Here is a 19,290-nt window from a genome sequence, read left to right as displayed (position 1 = left end):
CACACACACACACACAGTCATATACACACATGCACTCACACATTGACAGTCATACACAAACATGCACGCACGCACACACACACACATACACACACACATACACACATATATTAACTTTAATTTATAAGTGTACCCTAACCAGAGGGCATCAGAAAAATTATTACTCCTAAGACAGGAAATCACTGCCTTCTCCATCCTCAGCAGAGTTTGGGATGGAAATATAGACACAGGCATAAAATAGCTTTAGTATGCACAGCCCCATAATCCCATGGCCTCATTAGGGGGCTGCTGTATAGGCCCCAGCCCCAGGGCTCTGGGAAAAAAGTCTGAGCACCAGATCCTGAGGTTGCTGAGGGCACATGGGAAACTGAGGTCTTCGGGTTTTCTCTCGATGGGTCAGGTTCCAGATAATATAGCAGGCTGTGACGGTGAACTCCTCTCTCACGGTGGGGATATCAAGCTGCCTTTTCATCCTCTTCCCCCAGAACATATGGGGACACTCAGTGGGAGTTACTGCTCAGCAGTCCCCAACACATGGAGCATTACAGTTTGATTGCCTCTAGGTAACTGAGACCCAATGATACGGGCTTTTCAAAGCTGATTTCTCCTTCTCCAGCTCAAGTTAAGACAAGAAATATCTTTTCTCATCTGCCACCAGCTGGCTAAAATAAAAGCCCCAAGAAACAAGGAGAGGCCCAGCTTGGCAGAAGCCACATGGCAAGCATTTACCCTCCAAGCTTCCAGAACCCTTGGATTCCTTCTGGGCATGTGCTTGGGGCTAGGTCATACCGAATGGCCGTGTGTCTGGGAGGGCTCTGGAAACATCCAGCAGAAGCTCAGCCAATAGATACCATTTGGAAGGGCTTTGTGGAGAAGGAACATTTGGGGACAAGAATGCATTTCAGGACCAAGGCCAGCTAAAGGCCCTGGTAGCTTCCCTAGGGTGGGGGTGAGGTGGAACAGATGAGGGAGGAGCTTAGCATCTTTCTTCTCAAGAGGCTGAGGAGCAGGAGCCAAATGTGCCTAACACATTCACAGAGAGAGGTGGCATTTAACTCCTACAGCAAAGTACTGAAAAGAGAAATGATATAAGCTATTGGTCCAAAAGAGAGGATGTTCTTTATCTCTTTAGACTGGGATTTTGTGTGTGTGTGTGTGTGTGTGTGTGTGTGTGTGTGTGCTTGTAGAGAAGGGAGAAAAGAGAAGGAGAAATAAGGGGCTGAGGGGGCAGTTTCTTTCCTTTGAATTATCAGCATCCCTGGCCAGAGACACAGCAGCAGTTTTCGTAGAGCTGAGAGTAAGGATGCTTTCCGAGATCAAGGGTGAGATGCCCCAGTGAATGATTCTGAGCAAACCCATCCGAGGATTGTCTGATCCAGGTGGGCTCCATCCAAAAGAAGCTTCATTGTTTGATGAGACTCCAAGAAGGAGGCAGAATGAGGCGGGGGGGATTGGATACCCCCACCAGCTTCCCCACTTATGAGAGATGAAGTGGCCCCTCAGAAGACCCCAGAAGGCCAACAAAGCCCCTGCATGGCTCTTGATTTCTCTCCCAGGCTCTGAAAGAGAGCATGGGGGAGCCAAGGCAGGTTCTGGAGGGCAGGGCTCCCCAGCTTCCCCTGCTCTACTTTATGAAGTTCTTAATTGTCCACCTTTGCCCTGTGCAGCTGCGGAGGATAAGGTCGATGCTGGGCCGGCTCTCAACTTCAAGGCAGCGGCCTGTCCCCTTATTCATGATTGCTCCATTCTGCAGAGAGGGACAGAGAGAGAAAGAGAGTGGAAGAAAGAAACAGAAAGAAGGCAGGGGGAGGGGAGAGAAACAGAGAGAAGGAGACAGAGAGCGATAAATAGAGAGAGACAGAGGCACAGAGACAGAGGGAGGGGGGAGGGAGGGAGGGAGAGAGAGAGAGAGAGAGAGAGAGAGAGAGAGAGAGAGAGAGAGAGAGAGAAAGGAGAGACATGGGCTTAGCAACAGGATGAAGGGAGAATGGCCAACCTCACCATAGAATTTGCACAAAGAATCAATGCCAGAGTCGAGGCCCTGTATTACTATCATGCTGGTTTCCTGAGCCCAGAGCTGAGTTATCTGTTTACTTCCTCCTCACCAGCATCAGGATTATTTTTGTAAGAGATTTTATTGATAGCCTTTATTTTTGTCTCACCAAGATTTTCCCCTATATCCTTTCCCCTCCTCTCTCCTTCTAACATTCCTTCTAACAAAGAATTTCTAGCTTTTTTAAAATGTGGTATCCAGAAGTGGACCCAGACTGAAAGCTGAATGGAATACCAATATGTTGAAAATGATTCTCCCAGGATGATGACTCATCATGATGCAGAGAAGGCAAAAAAGGCCTTGGGTTAGGAGCCAGGAGAGTGAGGTTTGAATGTGGATTCTGATTGGCTGGTAATCACGTGGTTATGTGACCTTGGCAAAGTCATCACCTCTTTAGACTATATATTTTTTTCACACAATTCAGGAAGAAATAATGATAATAATAATCCCATTAATATTCATCATCATAATAGCATTTATATCGGGCTTTAAGGTTTGAAAGCCACCTTATATGCAGGACGTCCTCAAAGTTTTAGGACAGTTTGATGCTTTAAAAGCTTTGGAAACAGTTTGTATTTTATCCCATTTGATCCTTTGTGAGTAGGCACAATGTTATTATACTCATTTTACATGAGGAAACTGAGTCTGAAAGAGGTTAGGTGACTGCCCCAGGGCCGCAAAGCTAGTGAGTGTCTAAGGCAGAATTCAAACTCACGTCTTCCTATATCCCGGTCCAGCGTTCTGGACATTGTGTCCTTTGGGTGTAACTGGTGATGAGGAGGGGTTGGGAGAGGATCTAACCTGTATGAAATTCCAGCGTTTGTGTAGGCTGCTCTTGACCTTGTCACAGTCCAGGAGTTGGGGGAAGCGGCTCTTTGAGTTGTCCACAAGGCAGCGGGTGTCCGGCAGGAGGGTAGTGGTTCCCAGAGCGCCCAGGTGCAGAAAGCCTTCCCTGGTGTAGCGGGTGAGCTGGGGAAACAACACTGATTGAGCTGAATGACACTGGATCACAAAGCCAGGAAATACTAAGAATGGCTTTCCTGCCCTAAACACGAAACCGGATACATCCAGCACCTGCCTACGGAGCGATGATGCCTGTACATCTCTAAGCTGGAGCAGCCAAAGGCCAACACACCTGGTCAAGAGCAAAAACCATCCCACAACTGTTCTACCCCAACAGGTGCTTTTCCCCAACAGGACCATGCCTTTTCCCTGTTCTGAACGCTGAGTCTGGAGCCAGGAAGACCCGAGTTCAAATCCTTGGATCTGAGGGATCCCTTTTGTTGGATGAAATCCATAACAAAAAATATGATTAAACAGAGGAAAGTGAGAAGGAAGGGGGACAATGAGCAGCAGACAGAGAGAACAGGGAGAGAGCAGGGTTGTGAAAACCTAGGGACATGCGAGTAATAAGGAGGGCATGGCCCAATGCTGGTCAACACGAATGAAGATTGAGAGGAGACCTTTGGGTCTAGCAATGAGAAAACCCTGGAGAGAGGGGCTGAATGAAACATCATCCCTGTTCTCCAGATAGGGAGACAAAACACAGAAGGCTTCAGCTACCAGCCAGACAGAAAGCTTCCTGAGGGCACGGGGACCAACAGATGGAAATGCATCTTCCTTAATGTCATCTCGTTGGTATCTGATAGTCCAGCATCTAATGATGCCAAGGACCTGGGTGAGAAGGGGGGAGACCACAACGAAGAAGGAGGCAACATGTTTCAATAGCTTTTTCAAAGAGACTGGATGGTAGGGGGGAGGGAAGAAAGAGAACACTGGCTTGAGGGGATGCTATAGTCAAGTGAAGACCTTTCTGAGGATGGGAGTGACCCGGGAATATGTGTAGGAAGCAGTGGAGACAGGTGATAGGGAGAAGATGAGGGCTAGAGAGAGAAAGGGATGCTTGTGGGAGTGATCAACTAGAGAAGACAGGACAGGATGCACAAGCAGAGAAGACCGGAGCAAAAGGAGACAGAGTGAGGCGTTATACCGAAGAATTTTAAGAAGAAAACTGAGGGAGAAGGAGCTCACAGTGAATAGCCTACTTTTTTGGTAAAGTATAAGCTATATTATATTATATTGTATTATATTATGTCATATTATATACTGAGCACTGGGCATACAGATAGAGGCTCTCAAGGAGCTCCCATTTTAATAGGAGAGATGCAAACCATGGAAGGATTGAGGTGTGATCAGATGGAGAAGTCCCATGGTCCTTAAAGTATGGTGGTCACGGGGATGTCAGTACCTCTTCTTTCATGCTGTTAAAATGAAGTGCTGTATAAATGCTGGCTATCAGTGTTAATGAGCAGCTGTTGAATGAATGAATTAGCCGTTTGCTCCCGTCCTTGGTTTCCGGCAGCCCTACCCCACACGGTCCTCAGATAAAATCATGGCGGCTAGGAGCAGGCACCCAGAACTGATGGGGCCAGTCTTTCATTCACCTGGGTGACCCAGGCCTCCTCTGTCTCCCCTCTGCTTTCCAAACAAACTCAAAGAAAATACTGTTCAAACTTCCCTTCCTCTTCTTTTCACTCTCTTCTCAACCTCTCACAGTCACAGACATAACCTGGCCATTTTCTTATTTGTGAAGGGAACAAGAAGGCACCTCGGCTGAGAAAGGGGGACCCCCCTGCTCTGGGGTCTGGGGGTTCATCTCCTGGCCAAGTCTGAGCCAGAAAAACAGCTACGACGGCTGAGAGCGAGGGATGGAGGGCCCTGTGCCTTTTAGGCAATCTTGCTCTCAGAGAATAATGACATCAAATTGATTAATTGCTCTCAAGAAAGATCCGGATCTTAGATGCTTTGGCTCTAAATTAGTCTCAGACGAGAACAATTATGAAAGGCAAAAGAGGGACCCATTTCAATGGAGAGAAAATCAGAGCTCCTCCTGCTACCAGTCCAAATTTGATCAGATTTAAATTCACCAAATGAAAGGCAATGAACGACACCAGGCTGCCTTCTGTAGTTCAGGGGAAAGACAGACCCAGGTGCTTATTGAAATGGTGAATCAAGCTATTTTCCCACTGACGAGCAAGGAACATTCTGAACATTAATTAGATGGGCATATCGGTGACCCAGATGTTTAAAAGGAGGAAGTAATTCACGCTGGGAGCTATGGGTATCGTCTGTCTGAAGTCTATCAATCATTTAACCCAATCAATGAATAAGAATTTATTAAGTATGTCCATTGCACTAGGTACTGGGGATACAAAGACCAGAACGAAACAGGCTCTGCCCTCAAGGACCTTACAATCAAGTCAGAGAGACAACAGGTATGTACGTTGTTGTTGTTGCTGTTGAATTGTTTTCAGTTGTGTCTGATTCCCTGTGACCCCATTTGGAGTCTTCTTGGCAGAGATGCTAGAGTGATTTGCCATTTCCTTCTCCAGCTCATTTGACAGATAAGGAAATTGAGGCAAACAGGGTGAAGTGACTTGCCCAGGGTCACACAGCTAGTAAGTATCTGAGGCCAGATTTGAACTCAGGAACAGGAGTCTTCCTGACTCTATCCATTGCACCACCTACCTATCCATATGCATGCATTTATGCCAGAAGTTATATGACATGCCCAAGGTTTTATACCTAGGATCTTAGATCTAGAGCTGGAAGTGATCTACATAGTCTAGTCCTCTCATTTTAATGATGAGGCAGCTGAAGCCCAGGGTAGTTAAGTGACTGCCGAATATCACAATGGCAGTTTCAGAGGTGTGTCAATTCCTCTGCTGGGAAGGTCCAATAGTTTCAGATTGTGGAGGGTCTTGAATGCCCAGAAAAAAGAGTCTACTGAACTTGGAAAGGCAAGCTACTAAAGAGTTTTGAGTAGAAACATGAAGAAGGGCAATGAGTGTGGAGGCAAGAGGAAAGATGGATTAGAATGTGGAGACAATGGAGATGGGAGGACTGCTAGGAAGCATGACCAAAGTCAAGGGAGGTGATGATGGATCACTATGAGGATGGGCAGTGGGAGCAGAGGGGAGGGGATGGTTTAGAAAGATAGTACACAGACTAAATGGCCAGGACTCAATGAGTGATTGGGTGTGAGAGGGGAGGAAAAATGGGAGAGTCAAAAATATCATTGGAGACTTTGGTCAATGGTGGTGCCACCATTGACCAAAGTCTCCATGGGAGGAGGAGGAAAGAAAGATTATTCAGCATCCAAAATGGAACTGATTATCTTATTCTTCCACACTGTTCCCCTCTTCCTGTCTCTGTCATGGGCCTCACCACCTTTTAGGGTCCCAGGTTCATAATTTCAGAGACATCCTCCTCCATCCAATCATTTATCCATTTTAGTCAATTCTAACTCCATGATATCCATCATTTTCACCTCTTTCTTTCCCTTCACACATCCATGACTTAGAGGGAACATTACCTTTGGAGTCTGAGAATGTGAGTTCAAATTCCACCCATGGAACTCACTGCCTGGGTGACCTTGAGTAAGTCAACCTCTCTGGGCTTAAGTTTCATTGCCTGAAAAATGAAGAGGGCTGGACTATTCTAGCTCTTATTCTAGATCTTTGCTCTTGTGACCTTAGTCCAATCACCTCTAGTGCAAGCTTCCTGACTGGCCTCCCTGCCTCTAGTCTCTGACCTCTCCAATCCATCCTCTGGCTAACAAAGCGATATTGCTAAGTCTTAGATCTGACCATAGCTCTCCTATACTCAAGAAGTGCCAATGGCTCCCTATTCTAAGACAAAATATAAACTATTCTGGCATCTAAAGCCTGGACAATCTGGCTCCAATCTATTCTATCAGCCCTATTATATATACATCCCTCCCTTAAAAGCACTGTATGAATCCAACTGTCTTTCTTGCTGTCCCTCACATACAATTCTCCACTTTCCATCTTCCCACCTTTGTGCAGGATGCCATTCACACCTGGAACACACTTCATCTTGGGACCTTTGTTTACTCCTCAGCTTATGATGATGAGCCTCCCGATACCTGTTGAGATTGATCCTATTCTCATATTCTTCTGGGAAAATACTCAAAGCCCTTCTAGTGGAGCAGAATCTGCTTGGGCATAGGCAGCATTTTCTCTAGCTGCCCCCATGTCTGGTACTCTCTCTCCCTCCTCATTTCTACCTCTTGGCTTCCTTCGAGTCCTGGCTAAAATTCCACCTTCTATAGGAAGTCTTCCCTGACCCCTCTTAATCTCAATGCCTTCCCTCCATTATTTTCTATTTATTCAGCATATAGATTGTTTGGATATAATTAGTTTGTTATCGCCCCCTATATTAGGAAGGCAGAATTTATGATTTCAAAGAGAATCTCATATGTGCCTAAAAGGTCCGGAACCGCAGGATATAAGGAATTCTCTAGGCAGAAGGCAGGAGAACTAAAGCATGTATTTACACTCCACAGTAACAAGCCCACAAACCAGCGTCCCCATTTTGATATTTTCATCAAAAGCTTCCAGGCCCAATAAGTCCGCCTCACAAAGGTAACCAGGAGGCCACAGAGAAGCGAGATGGTATAAGGCAAAATCGTATACATGCTTCCCCTCTACGGTAAGAAGATTACCCACTAGCCTCCAGTCAGCTCTGCTACCGGGGGCAGCTCAGCTTCGGCTGTAGGCGTCTCTGGCTCCAACCGGAAAAGGAAAGGAGGATCTTCAAGCTGTCCTCTCCCCTCTTATAGAGTTTTTGACATCATCAAGCGCCACCTGAACGACCAGGGCCGATTGGTTCTTGACTTGGCCCCTCCCCCAGCATAGACCACGTTAACACACCTCCCCTCAGCCAGCGCCACGACTCATCACACAGGAAGCTCTGGTCCTGCCCCGGAAGAGCAAGCCCCAGCGTCCAGGGAAGCTCAACGAGGCAAGCTGAGTCATTCAAAGAAAACAAAGTCCATTCTGGCTACACCCCCATTAGACTGGGAACTCCTTGAAGACAGGGACTGTCTTTTTCCTCTTATTTTTTCTTAATATCGTCAGCCCTCAGAATGGTGCCTGGTACACAGTAGGTACTTAATTAATATTTATGGGATTATTGACTTTGAGAACTCAGAGTTATCTTTCATGCAATAATGGAACATCAGAATAGTCTAGGATAAGTCCTATTTATTCTAGCAATGCATGACATGGATATCAGGCTGGGATAAATCTTTATAACCCTTTAAAATCACTGGAAAAGAATCACATGGTTATCAATTATTTATGCCTCAATGCAACTGAGTATTAGCTCTTTACCGAGGGCAGGTAAGGAGAGCTACTACTTGTTACTGTTTAGTCATTTTTCAGTTGCATCTGACTCTTTGTGACTCCATTCGGGGTTTGCTTGGCAAAGACACTGGAGTGGTTTGCCATTTCCTTCCCCAGCTCATTTTCCAGACGAGGAAACTGAACAAACAGGGTGAAGTGACTCTCCCAGGGTCACACAGCTAGTAAGTATCTAAGGCTGAACTTGAACTCAGGTCCTTCTAACTCTAGGCCTAGTGCTCTATCCAGTGGTTTGCCATTTCCTTCCCCAGCTCATTTTACAGATGAAGAAACTGAGGCAAACGGGGTGAAGCGACTCACCCAGGGTCACACAGCTAGTAAGAGTTTAAGGCTGGATTTGAACTCAAGTCCTTCTAACTCCAGGCCCGGTGATCTCTCCACAGCACCACCTCTCTGTGCTTGTTAAAGTTTTAGTTGATTTGGTTCACACACTGTTACATTTCTTACCCTTAGTGGGGCGCCCACCATGGTGATGTAGGTTAGAGTTATTATCCCATGGAAAGGTCATTTGGCTCTGTGAATGGAATAAGATAAGTCAAGTGGCCTCCCCAGCCTCAGTTTCCTGATCTGTAAAATGAAGAAGTTGAAATCAATGGCCAATGTCATCCTTTGCATGTGTACTTCTTTGATGGTGGTGATCCCATGAATGGGCAACCTGTAGTACGTGCAAAAAGCATGTTCTACCAGTTGGCGAAATGAGAGGGACCCTCTGGTGTAGTGGAAACATTCGTGGATTTGTTACTGGAAGACTTGGTTTGCAATCATGGCTTTGCAACTTATTAAGGAAATGATTAGGGGAAGCTAGATGGCTCAATGGATAGAGCACTGGGCCTGGAGTCAAGAAGACCTGAGTTCAGATCTGACCTCAGACATGTGCAAGCTATATGACCCTGGGCAAATCGCTTAATGCTGTTTGCCTCAGTTTTCTCATCCATAAAATGAGTTGGAGAAGGAAATGGCAAACCACTCCAGTATCTCTGCCAAGAAAACCCCAAATGGGGTCATGAATTGGACACTACTGAACAACAAATGCTCATTTGTAAAGTGAGGGGCATGGACTCAGTGACCTCTAATGTCCCTTCAAGATCTAAATCTATGATTGTAAGTAGAATTGAAGGCTTGGGCTCCATGTGACCTGAGCAGGCTGGCTTATACACCGACTTGCTCTTTAGACCCACAGACAATCAGGATTACTGTTCCCCAAACATACATATATAAGATCTGTATCTCCATTGGGTAGAGCCAAGATGGAGGCTGGAAAGCAGAGACTTGCCTACAGCTCTCCCCCAGATCCTCCAAACTCCTATTAAAAAAAGGCTCTGAACAAATTCTACAACTGCAGAACCCACAAAATAGCAGAGAGAAGCAGGGTTCTAGCCCAGGACAGTCTATATGGTTGCTGGGTAAGGTCTATCTCATGGAGCTGGGAGCGGAGCAGAGCAGAACCCAGCTTGGGCTGTGCTCAGACCAACCAGACTGGGAGATGGGTGGAACAGGCTGTAGTGCCCTGAGTTAGTGAGCTGTGGCAGTTACCAGACTTCTAACCCACAAATGCCAAAGACAACAGAGCAGGTTAGTGGGAAAAAACTGCTGGGACAGAGCGAAAGGAGTTGGTGGTGGGCTACTGCCCCTGGGGGCAGCAGAGGTAGTGCAGCTCTGAGGCTGCTTCCAGAGCTACAGCTGCAGTTGCTTCCAGCCCCAGGCCCACCTGGTGGGAGGAATTAAGCGGTGGATCAGAGCAGGAGTGCAGAACCTGCTTGGATCTGAGTCACGGTCCAGTTGGTGGTTCTTGGTGGAGGAGAAGTACTGGAGTGGAAGAGCATGCTGTTTAGAAATAGCTTTGAAAACAGCAGCGCAAGCCCTAAAGGTTGGGACAAAGTACTCTCTACTCTACAAGCAGTCATACTCCAACAAAAAGCTCAAAGGTCAAGCAGTTGGCTGGGAACATGAACAGGCAGCAAAAACGGACTCAGATTCAGACTCAGACTTTGGAATCTTTCTTTGGTGACAAAGAAGACCAAAACATATAGCCACAAGAAGTCAACAAAGACAAAGAGCCTACATCAAAAACCTCCAAGAGAAACATGAATTGGTCTCAGCTCAAAAAGGATTTGGAAAAGCAAGTTAGAGAAGTAGAGAAAAAATTGGGAAGAGAAATGAGAGTGATGTGGGGAAACCATGAAAAACAAGTCAATGACTTGCTAAAGGAGACCCAAAAAAAATACTGAAGAAAATAACACCTTAAAAAATGGACTAACTCAAAAGGCAAAAGACCTCCAAAAAGCCAACGAGGAGAAGAATGCCTTGAAAGGGAGAATTAGCCAAACGTAAAAGGAGGTCCAAAAGACCACTGAAGAAATACTACCTTAAAAATTGGATTGAAGCAAGTGGAAGCTAGTGACTTAATGAGAAATCAAGATGTTATAAAACAGAACCAAAGGAATGAAAAAATGGAAGACAATGTGAAATATCTCATTGGAAAAACCACTGACCTGGAAAATAGATCCAGGAGAGATAATTTAAAAATTATTGGACTACCTGAAAGCTATGATCAAAAAAAGAGCCTAGATATCATCTCTCAAGAAATTATCAAGGAGAACTGCCATGATATTCTAGAGCCAGAAGGTAAAATAGAAATTGAAAGAATCCACCATTCACATCCTGAAAAAGATCCCAAACTCCTAGGAATATTGTTGCCAAATTCCAGAGCTCCCAGATCAAGGAGAAAATACTGCAAGCAGCTAGAGAGAAATAATTTGAGTATTGTGGAAACACAGTCAGGATAATGCAAGATCTAGCAGCTTCTATATTAAGGGATAGAAGGGCTTGGAATATGATATTCTGGAGGTCAATGGAGCCAGGATTAAAATCAAGAATCACTTACCCAGAAAAATTGAGTATCATGCTCCAAGGCAAAATATAGATTTTCAATAAAAGAGAGGACTTTCAAGCTTTCTCAGTGAAAAGACCAGAGTTGAATAGAAAATTGGACTTTCAAACACGAGAATCAAGGGAAGCATGAAAAGGTAAACAAGAAAGAGAGAAATCATAAGGGACTTCCTAAAGTTGAACTATTTTGTTTACATTCCTACATGGAAAGATGATGTGTATAATTCATGAGACCTCAGTATTAGGGTAACTGAAGGGAATATATACATATATATATATATATATATATATATATATATATATATATATATATATATATATATATATATATATATATATGACAGAGGGCACAGGGTGAGTTGAATATGAAGGGATGATATTTAAAAAGTAAAATCAAATTAAGGAATGAGAGAGGAATATATTGAGAGAGGGAGAAAGGGAGAGATAGAATGGCGAGGGGGAATGAGTGAATCTTGCTCTCATCGAATTTGACTTGAGGAGGGAATAGCATACACACTCAATTGGGTATCTTACCCCACAGGAAAGAAAGAGGAAGGAGATAAAAAAGGGGGACAATAGAAGGGAGAGCAGATAGGGTGAGGAGGTAATCAAAAGCAAACACTTTCAAAAAAGGACTGGGCCAAGGGAGAAAATTGAATAAAGGGGGACAGGACAGGAGGGAGCAAAATATAGTTAACAACACGAGTATTGTGGAAGGGTTTTGCATAATGATAGACATGTGGCCTATGTTGAATTGCTTGCTTTCTTAGGGAAGGTGGGTGGGGAGGGAAGAGTTGGGAGAGAGTTTAGAACTCAAAGTCTTAAAAGCATATGTTCAAAAAAGGTTGTTTTTACATGCAACTGGGAAATAAGATATACAGGCCATGGGACATAGAAATCTATCTTGCCCTACAAGAAAGTAAGGGAAAAGGGGATGGGAGGAGTGGGTTGACAGAACGGAGGGCTGACTGGGGAATGGGGCAATCAGAATATATGCTATCTTGGAGTGGGAGGGAGGGTAGAAATGGGAGAAAATTTGTAATCCAAAATCTTGTGGAAATTAATGCTGAAAACTAAAAATATGAAATAAAAAAATAAAAAGACAAAACAAACCCTGTAGCTCCAAATCCTAGGGAAAGACAGCCCAGAAAGGTCCACTAATGCCTACACCAGGATGAATAAACAGAGACTGAAGACTGTGAGCATCCCAGTTCTGTGGCCCTTGTGACCCCATCCCAGTCTGCAGAACAGGTAACCCATTTCAAAGCCTGTGTTCTCCAGGACCAAACGGACTAGTTTGAAGAGTGGCAGCCCGCGCTGAGGCTGTCTTCAGTTAATCTGCTTTTAATTAGTGAAGGTGGGGACAGCATCTGAAGCAGTTTTCTCTAGGAAACAGCAAGTGAAAGCAGTGTCTGAGTCTGGTGTCCTTCCTCCTGGTGCAATTTCATCATCCCTTTAAAGGATGGAGCAGCACTGCCTCCTGTGCTGGCCTTCATCAAAGACCCCAATATCATTGTGCTCCAGCCTTCCCATGGTTCTGCCTTCCAAAAGCACAGACCACCACCTCATGGTGATTTAGCTGATAGTCTTCAAGAGAAACCATCCTTCAATGCATTGATAAAGCTTTTCATACTAGGCAAAAGTGGTCCTTGGATATTTTTTGGCAGGGAGGTGGTGGTGTGTGTCTCAACCTGCGATTTCATTGGTGTTCAGAGAGGAAGCATTATCTACACCTTTATATCATGACCCCATTTGGAGTTTTCTTGGCAAAGATACTGGAATGGTTTGCCATTTCCTTTTTCAGATCATTTTACAGATGAGGAAACTGAGGTAGACAGGGTAAAGTGATGCAAACAGGGTCAAGTGACTTGCCCAGGGTCATACAGCTAGTTTCAGAAGCATGGCCTTTCAGATCATAAGGTTACCTCTGGGCTAAAGCAAGGAATCAAATGAAGGCATTCGTGGACATCCCTGTGCCTCACAGAGCAAAAGTGTCTATCCGCTGATGGCATTGCTGCTCAACATTTCATTTTTTGTATTTGTATGCCCAATGCCTCATAAAGTGCCTCCAGATTGAGAGAAACCACGTGGGAACCCTGGGAGCCACTTACATCATTGAGGGAACCGCCATCACTAGAAATTCACATTTTTCCACATGCTTGGCCACTGATCCTGAAAGAGAAAGCCCTTGGCCCAGGGGGAAGCAAAAGTATCTTTCCCAAAGCTCTCAAAACTAGCCAGATTCCAAGTACAATTAGTCTTCCCTTAGAGGGATATAACAAGAACACAAAAAAAATGAACCTTCTGTCTGAAATGATCTAAGAGACAAACATGGCTATTGTCCCACATTTACCAACCTGGGCAGACAGGACAGATTGGCTGTGCTGTCTACTGACAATTACAGCCAGATAAATAAGGTCCAGGAAGCAAACAGTCATGGAGCAGCCCGGGCACACTGGGAAATCCATTGGATTGTCCATAAAAACACGGCTTACGGTGGCCTTAATATCGAATATCCGTTTCATCACTTTGAAACCAGGAGCCGATACTCCAAGCAACCTTGGCTGCATGAGAAATGAGTTTTCTGCAGCCTCTGTTTAGAGGGAAAAGTGCCGATTTCCACTGATTTACACTTGCTTCGGAGTGAATGCATTTATTTATAAGTGTGTGCAAACCTACATTTTAAAGCCACACGTCGATGAGTTTTGTGGCTCGGCAGAACAAAGGTTTCATGGGCCTACTAAATATATATGTGTGTATTTAAATCAAATAAACCTCCTTCAGTTTCCTGGGACTGTGTAGAGCTCATCTTAACCCAGCCAGGCATTTGGGGAGAGAAAACCTTGACAGGGTCACCAGAGAGACCTGAGCTGATGTGCGTAACGCAGAAGGCCCAATTCTGAGCATTGTCATCCTCCCAGCTTCCCAGGCTCAAATAATAATAATATAAATATGGAATTCTCAGGCTTGCCAATGGCTTCATTGAGATAATTTCATCTGGGGCTCAAAACCACCCTATGATGTAGGTAGCATATGGGAGAGCCTGGATATGACTCACGCTCTCTCACCCCAAATCCAGAACTCCTTCCATGTTGCTGCCCCCTCAGAACCTGGGTTTAAATCCTGGTACTGCTATATAGGACCTGTGGGGATCTGGGAAATCACGTCCCCAGATCTGGGCCTCAGTTCCCTCATCTCTAAAATGGGAGGATTACACTAGGCATCCTCTAGGGTCCCTTCCAGCTCTGGATCTATTCTGTGTCATGCCATTCCGAGTCACAGAGTGGCTATCTTTAGAATTGTCTTAGCCTGCTTACTTCTCTCTGAGCACAGGCCCAGCATTGAATTTATCTTTTTTGCCCCTTCATTGCCTTGCACGCACATTTGGAGCCAGTTTGAATTTGAGTCTCTCCTTTTCTGCTCCTTGGCAGGAAGCTCCCTGTAAGCACAAGAATGCCCCATTCCAATCCTAAGACAACCTTGCACCCCATCACTTGGAGCCTAGGATCAACACAACGCATGCAGTCTTCAACCTCTACACTTCCCACCCTTCTCTCCTGCCTTCATAACTGAAATCCTGACTCCTTTGGGGGGAAGGCACATCCCCAGAAAGCCTAGGTTAAACTCTCATGTGCTGCTTGGGTGGTGACACATTCTCACCCAATTAGCAAATCCATAAGGTGAGCTTACTGAGCAGAGAGCATGGCCCAGAGGACTGGGAGGAGGGGGAGGGAACAGGTAAGATCTGAGGGAAGGAAGAGAGACAACAGTTGGGAGCTGGCTGGGAAGGCAGGAACGCCAACATGACAGGAAGTCAAAGATCCCCCACAAAGGGGATGGGGCAAGAGTGAAGACCGAGGTCACCCACTTCACTCCTCAAGGGGGCCTCGAGCTAACTAAGTCTATACAGAAAGAGCCTTGATGTCCTTGCAGGAAACCTAAGCTTTGATTTTATTATCTTTAAAAAATTACTTTTATTTCATTAAATGTTTTCCAATTACATGTAAAAAATGTTTAACAATAACTTTTTTAAATCTTGAGTTCCAAATTCTCTCCCCCTGTTCTATCCCTTTCTCCTCTTTAAGAGAGACACAAGCTTTTAGAAGTAGAGCTTACAGGTGGGGAACTACGTGAGAGAGGGGGTTGGGGCAGGGTCTACCAGGCTGAGGCTGGTAGAGCTCTGAGATACAGGCAGCTAAGGTGATCAGATGGCTACAATAATGTAGGCATTAATATGATGAACCTCGAGAAGGACGGGGCACCAGGTTGCGCAAAGAGGAGTGAACAGGCCCAGGTCAGGAACAAAGCAGGTGCCACCTTCTGTGCCAATTGAGTAGCCCCTGTAACTTCTAGCCTGGGTCTCTCTGACTCCAGGCCCAGAACTGGCTTGGGTACATCTTTACAATGGCCACACTGAGCTCTCTTTTTCTTCTAAACTCTTTCTTGCTGGGCCAGAGGGTGAAGATGGCAGCCTGTTCATGAACTGAATGGTTAAAGGGGGATCCTCACCTCTCTCCTTTGAGACCCCAAGAAATGGGCCTGGGGACGGGGCGGGGGGGCAGTTGTTTCTGTTCTCTTGTCTTTCTTATCTTTATCCTCCATGGTTTCAGGTCCTGGCAGCAGACCCCACCAGCCCAGAGGCTCAAGTCATGGTGACCCTGGAGCCAGGATTCCAGAAAGGAAGTTGGAGCCAGTCTGCCCAGCAAAAGCCCTGAAAACAGGGGCCCTGGAAATAGAGCCTGAGGGGGACTTTAGAGTCAAAACATGGGACTGTGCTACATAGGAAATGGGTCAAACAAATCCAACTCTTCTCTCTCCCCAGAGACTGAAGTGGTATCGACCAGGATTTAAGCCCCATGTGTAAAGGAGTCAATTTGTAAGTTTGTGATTATACCTTTGATGTAAATATTTATTGGTAAAAATTAATCTGACTGTTGGTAGCTAAATGGAACACCGTTTAGTTTTTGGTGGGTATAGGGCACCCACTCCCTACGATTAAGGGGACATCATTGGTGGGTGCTGGGACCATTTTCAGAGAGCCTAGTCACTTTCTAATCTCTGTTAAGGATACTGGAGAACCCTAGGGAAGGGGGAGACGTCACATCCCTGGTCTTGAGGCAATGAGGCCAGGGTAATTAGTTACACATTGTATATTATCATGATGCAAAGTCTATCCTGTGCCCTCCACTTTCTCCCTTCCTCCAACTCCCCACACACTCCCTGGAAATGAAACCTTCTCTCCTGTTCAATGGATTTGTTAACTAGTCATCCGTTCTGGCAACCTCCCTGAATTTCTCATCTTGGAGGTATAGGCTTGCTTCTCTCCTTATACTGGGCTCAGAGACACAGCCTGGGCTGCATTTACAATCCTGAGAGCGGAGGCCCCTTGGCCCTGTTTGGGGGTCAGAGGAACAATCCACTGCTCCCTCTCTGGTTCCACTCTGCTGCTCCTGCCTCCAGCACAGTGAGTGATTACAGATTTACTGCCCCAGAAACTGTCCTTCACTTGATTTCCGGGCCTTTCTCATCATAAGCTGTGTCCAGGGAGGGCCCAAGTGTATAGTTGGACCGTCTGAGCTCTGGGTCTGGTCCTCGGCCACATGTTTCTACGGAGCCTAACCCATAATTTTCCATCAGAGAAATGGCCGAAATCTCAGCTCCCATCTCCCATAATTTGACTTAGGGGGCTCTCAGTGGTTGATAATAGCTTTTCACAAATTGATATGGCAGAACCTCTACTTTGGGGCCATTAGCTCTCAATGTTCTTCAGATTTTCAATCAGCGTTTTGAAATATAATTAAGAGGGAAGGGCAAGACTGAGGGAAGGGAAAAATCAATCACTGAATTTACAAATGACTATAATTTTGTGTGTAGGGGGTGGGAGAGATAAAGAAAACACAACCTGTAATCCCTTTGGGAAGGAGAGACTTCCATTGTTGAGCCGTCCTCTCCAAGGTGACAATATGGCGGCAGGGGAGGGATAGCCTGGGGAAGAGTGACTGGGTTTGCTTATTAGGCCTGTGGTCTGGTTCATTGATATAACCTTAGGTGAGAGCTGGGTCCTCTGTTTCTCTGTAAAACCAAAGGGTCTGCAAGGCCCACTGGAGACAGCATGGCTAGAACAGAGTGATGGAATGTGTTGTGTTCTTAAGAAAAGGATTCTGTGAGCAATGAAGAATGCGTCAGAGGTTTGAAAAGAATGGTCTCTTCATGGAGATAATTGACAGAATGAGAGAAGAAATAACTGTCAGAGGTTAAGGACCCTGCTATACATATGCATATGAGTGCGAATATGTGTGTATGGAGAATGAAGGACCTGGGTTCAAATCCTGTCTTGGTTACTTATTATCTGTGCGACTTTGGGCAAGTCATAGAACTCCCTGGGCCACAGTTTCCTTTCCTGTCAAATGAAGGATTTGGACTAGATGGCTCCTGGGGTCCCTTCCAGCGTTAGAGCTTTGATTAAATGTCCAAACCCCTCATTTTGACAAGGAGGAATCTGGAGTCCAGAAAGGAGAAATGACTTTGTAGTTAGTAGGAAAGCCGAGACAATAATCCAATTAATCAATCATTTCACAGGCATTCATTAAGAGCCTACTAAGTGCTAGGTGTTGGGGATACCAAGGAAAAAAGGAAGCACATCCTATAGGCCCCTTCTCTAAGGGCATCCATCACAGCCAGTCCAGGCCTTTTCATCCTGTATAAATGTCCATGTCCACAGACAATAGCTAGACAATAGCTAGCATGTCCATAGACAATAGACAATAGCTATGTGGCCCTAGGCAAGTCACTTATTTCTGTCTTCCTCAGTTTCTTCAGCTGTAAAATGGGGATGATAAGAGCACTTCACAGGGTGGTCCTGAGGATCAGATGAAATAATACTTCTGACACATAGTCACACTTAACCCATGGTGGTTCCCTCCCCCTTGGCCCGCTCTTCGAGCCATTGACTTCCTTTCCTGGACATATGGACGGTGACTTTTATGCCACTTCTCAGTCGATCAATATAATTTTACTGAGCACCTACTATGTGCCCGGCATTATGCCACGTAGTAGGGATACAGATGGAATGGTCCCTGAAGGTTGTGTTCTATGGGGGAAGACAAGATGTACACACAAATAAATATAAAATATTAATAAGTATAAGGTCAGTTCTGACATGTCATTGGTCATGTCATATAGCTTATTTCCATCCAACACACATCTCTCCCATGTTCCTTGGGTCATCTGCAACCTTAATTCCCCAGGGACTCGCTTATCTTAGGCAGGGTTTGTAGCCATGGAGCAAACTGCAACTTAAAATATTACTGGGCTAATGTAGTAAAATTCTGATTCATCAAAATGCTTAGAAAATGAGGTCAGATCTGGTTAATTAAGAATTAACCACCAAGTGTTTTTTCAGATTCAGAGAATAAGAGTAGTGGTAATTATAGGCTATGAGCTCCTTGAAGGCAGGATCTGTCTTTTGCCTCTTTTTGTATCCCTGGCACTTAATAAAATGCCTGGCAGATGCTAGGTGTGTAATGAATGTTTAGTGACTGATTGATATAAGCTAACATTTATTTAATACTTTAAGGGTCCCAATAATCCAATTAGTCAATCATTTCACAAGCATTCATTAAGTGCCTACTAAGGGCTGGGGATACAAGGAAAAGAGGAAGCACATCCTACGGGCCCTTTCTTAGCCAGTCCAAAGTGCCTTACCCAGGCCTGATCCTCATAACAGCCTTGTGAGGGAAGAGTTTTTATTTACAACTGGGGAACCTAAGTGCTGAGAGAAGTTAAATGCTTTGCTAGTGAATGAGGTAGGATTTGAACCCAGCTCCACGTCTAAGCCCTCTAACCACAGCCTTAGGTAGGTTGTTTCCTCCAACTCCCCCCATTTTACAGAGAAGGAAACCAAGGCCAGAGATGCTAGTAGGTTTTCTAGCTAGTAGCAAAACCACCATTTTAACATAATCAATGAGCATTTACTAAAGCGTTTATGTTCTAGGCACTGTTCTAGGTATTGGAGGGAAGGGAAGGAAATGAGAATTTACACAGTGCCTACTATGTGCCAGGCACTTTTTTTAAACAAATAGATTTCATTTGATCTTCACAACTCTAAGAGGTAGATGCTAC

General features: G+C 45.1%; 1 protein-coding gene across 1 annotated transcript in view; it reads right to left on the bottom strand.

Annotated features, from left to right (window-relative positions):
- Window positions 1-991: 991 nt before the first annotated feature.
- The window catches only part of GALNT17 (polypeptide N-acetylgalactosaminyltransferase 17), a 315,475-nt gene continuing 297,176 nt past the window's right edge, over window positions 992-19,290 (bottom strand). Inside the window, 3 exon segments of the mRNA XM_036768136.1 lie at window positions 992-999; window positions 1,624-1,747; window positions 2,855-3,022. Of these exon segments, the coding sequence (XP_036624031.1) occupies window positions 992-999; window positions 1,624-1,747; window positions 2,855-3,022 (300 nt within the window).

This window comes from Trichosurus vulpecula, chromosome 7 (assembly GCF_011100635.1).
Source record: "Trichosurus vulpecula isolate mTriVul1 chromosome 7, mTriVul1.pri, whole genome shotgun sequence".
Classification (NCBI taxonomy): Eukaryota; Metazoa; Chordata; class Mammalia; order Diprotodontia; family Phalangeridae; genus Trichosurus; species Trichosurus vulpecula.
This window is presented reverse-complemented; position numbering and strand designations above follow the sequence as displayed.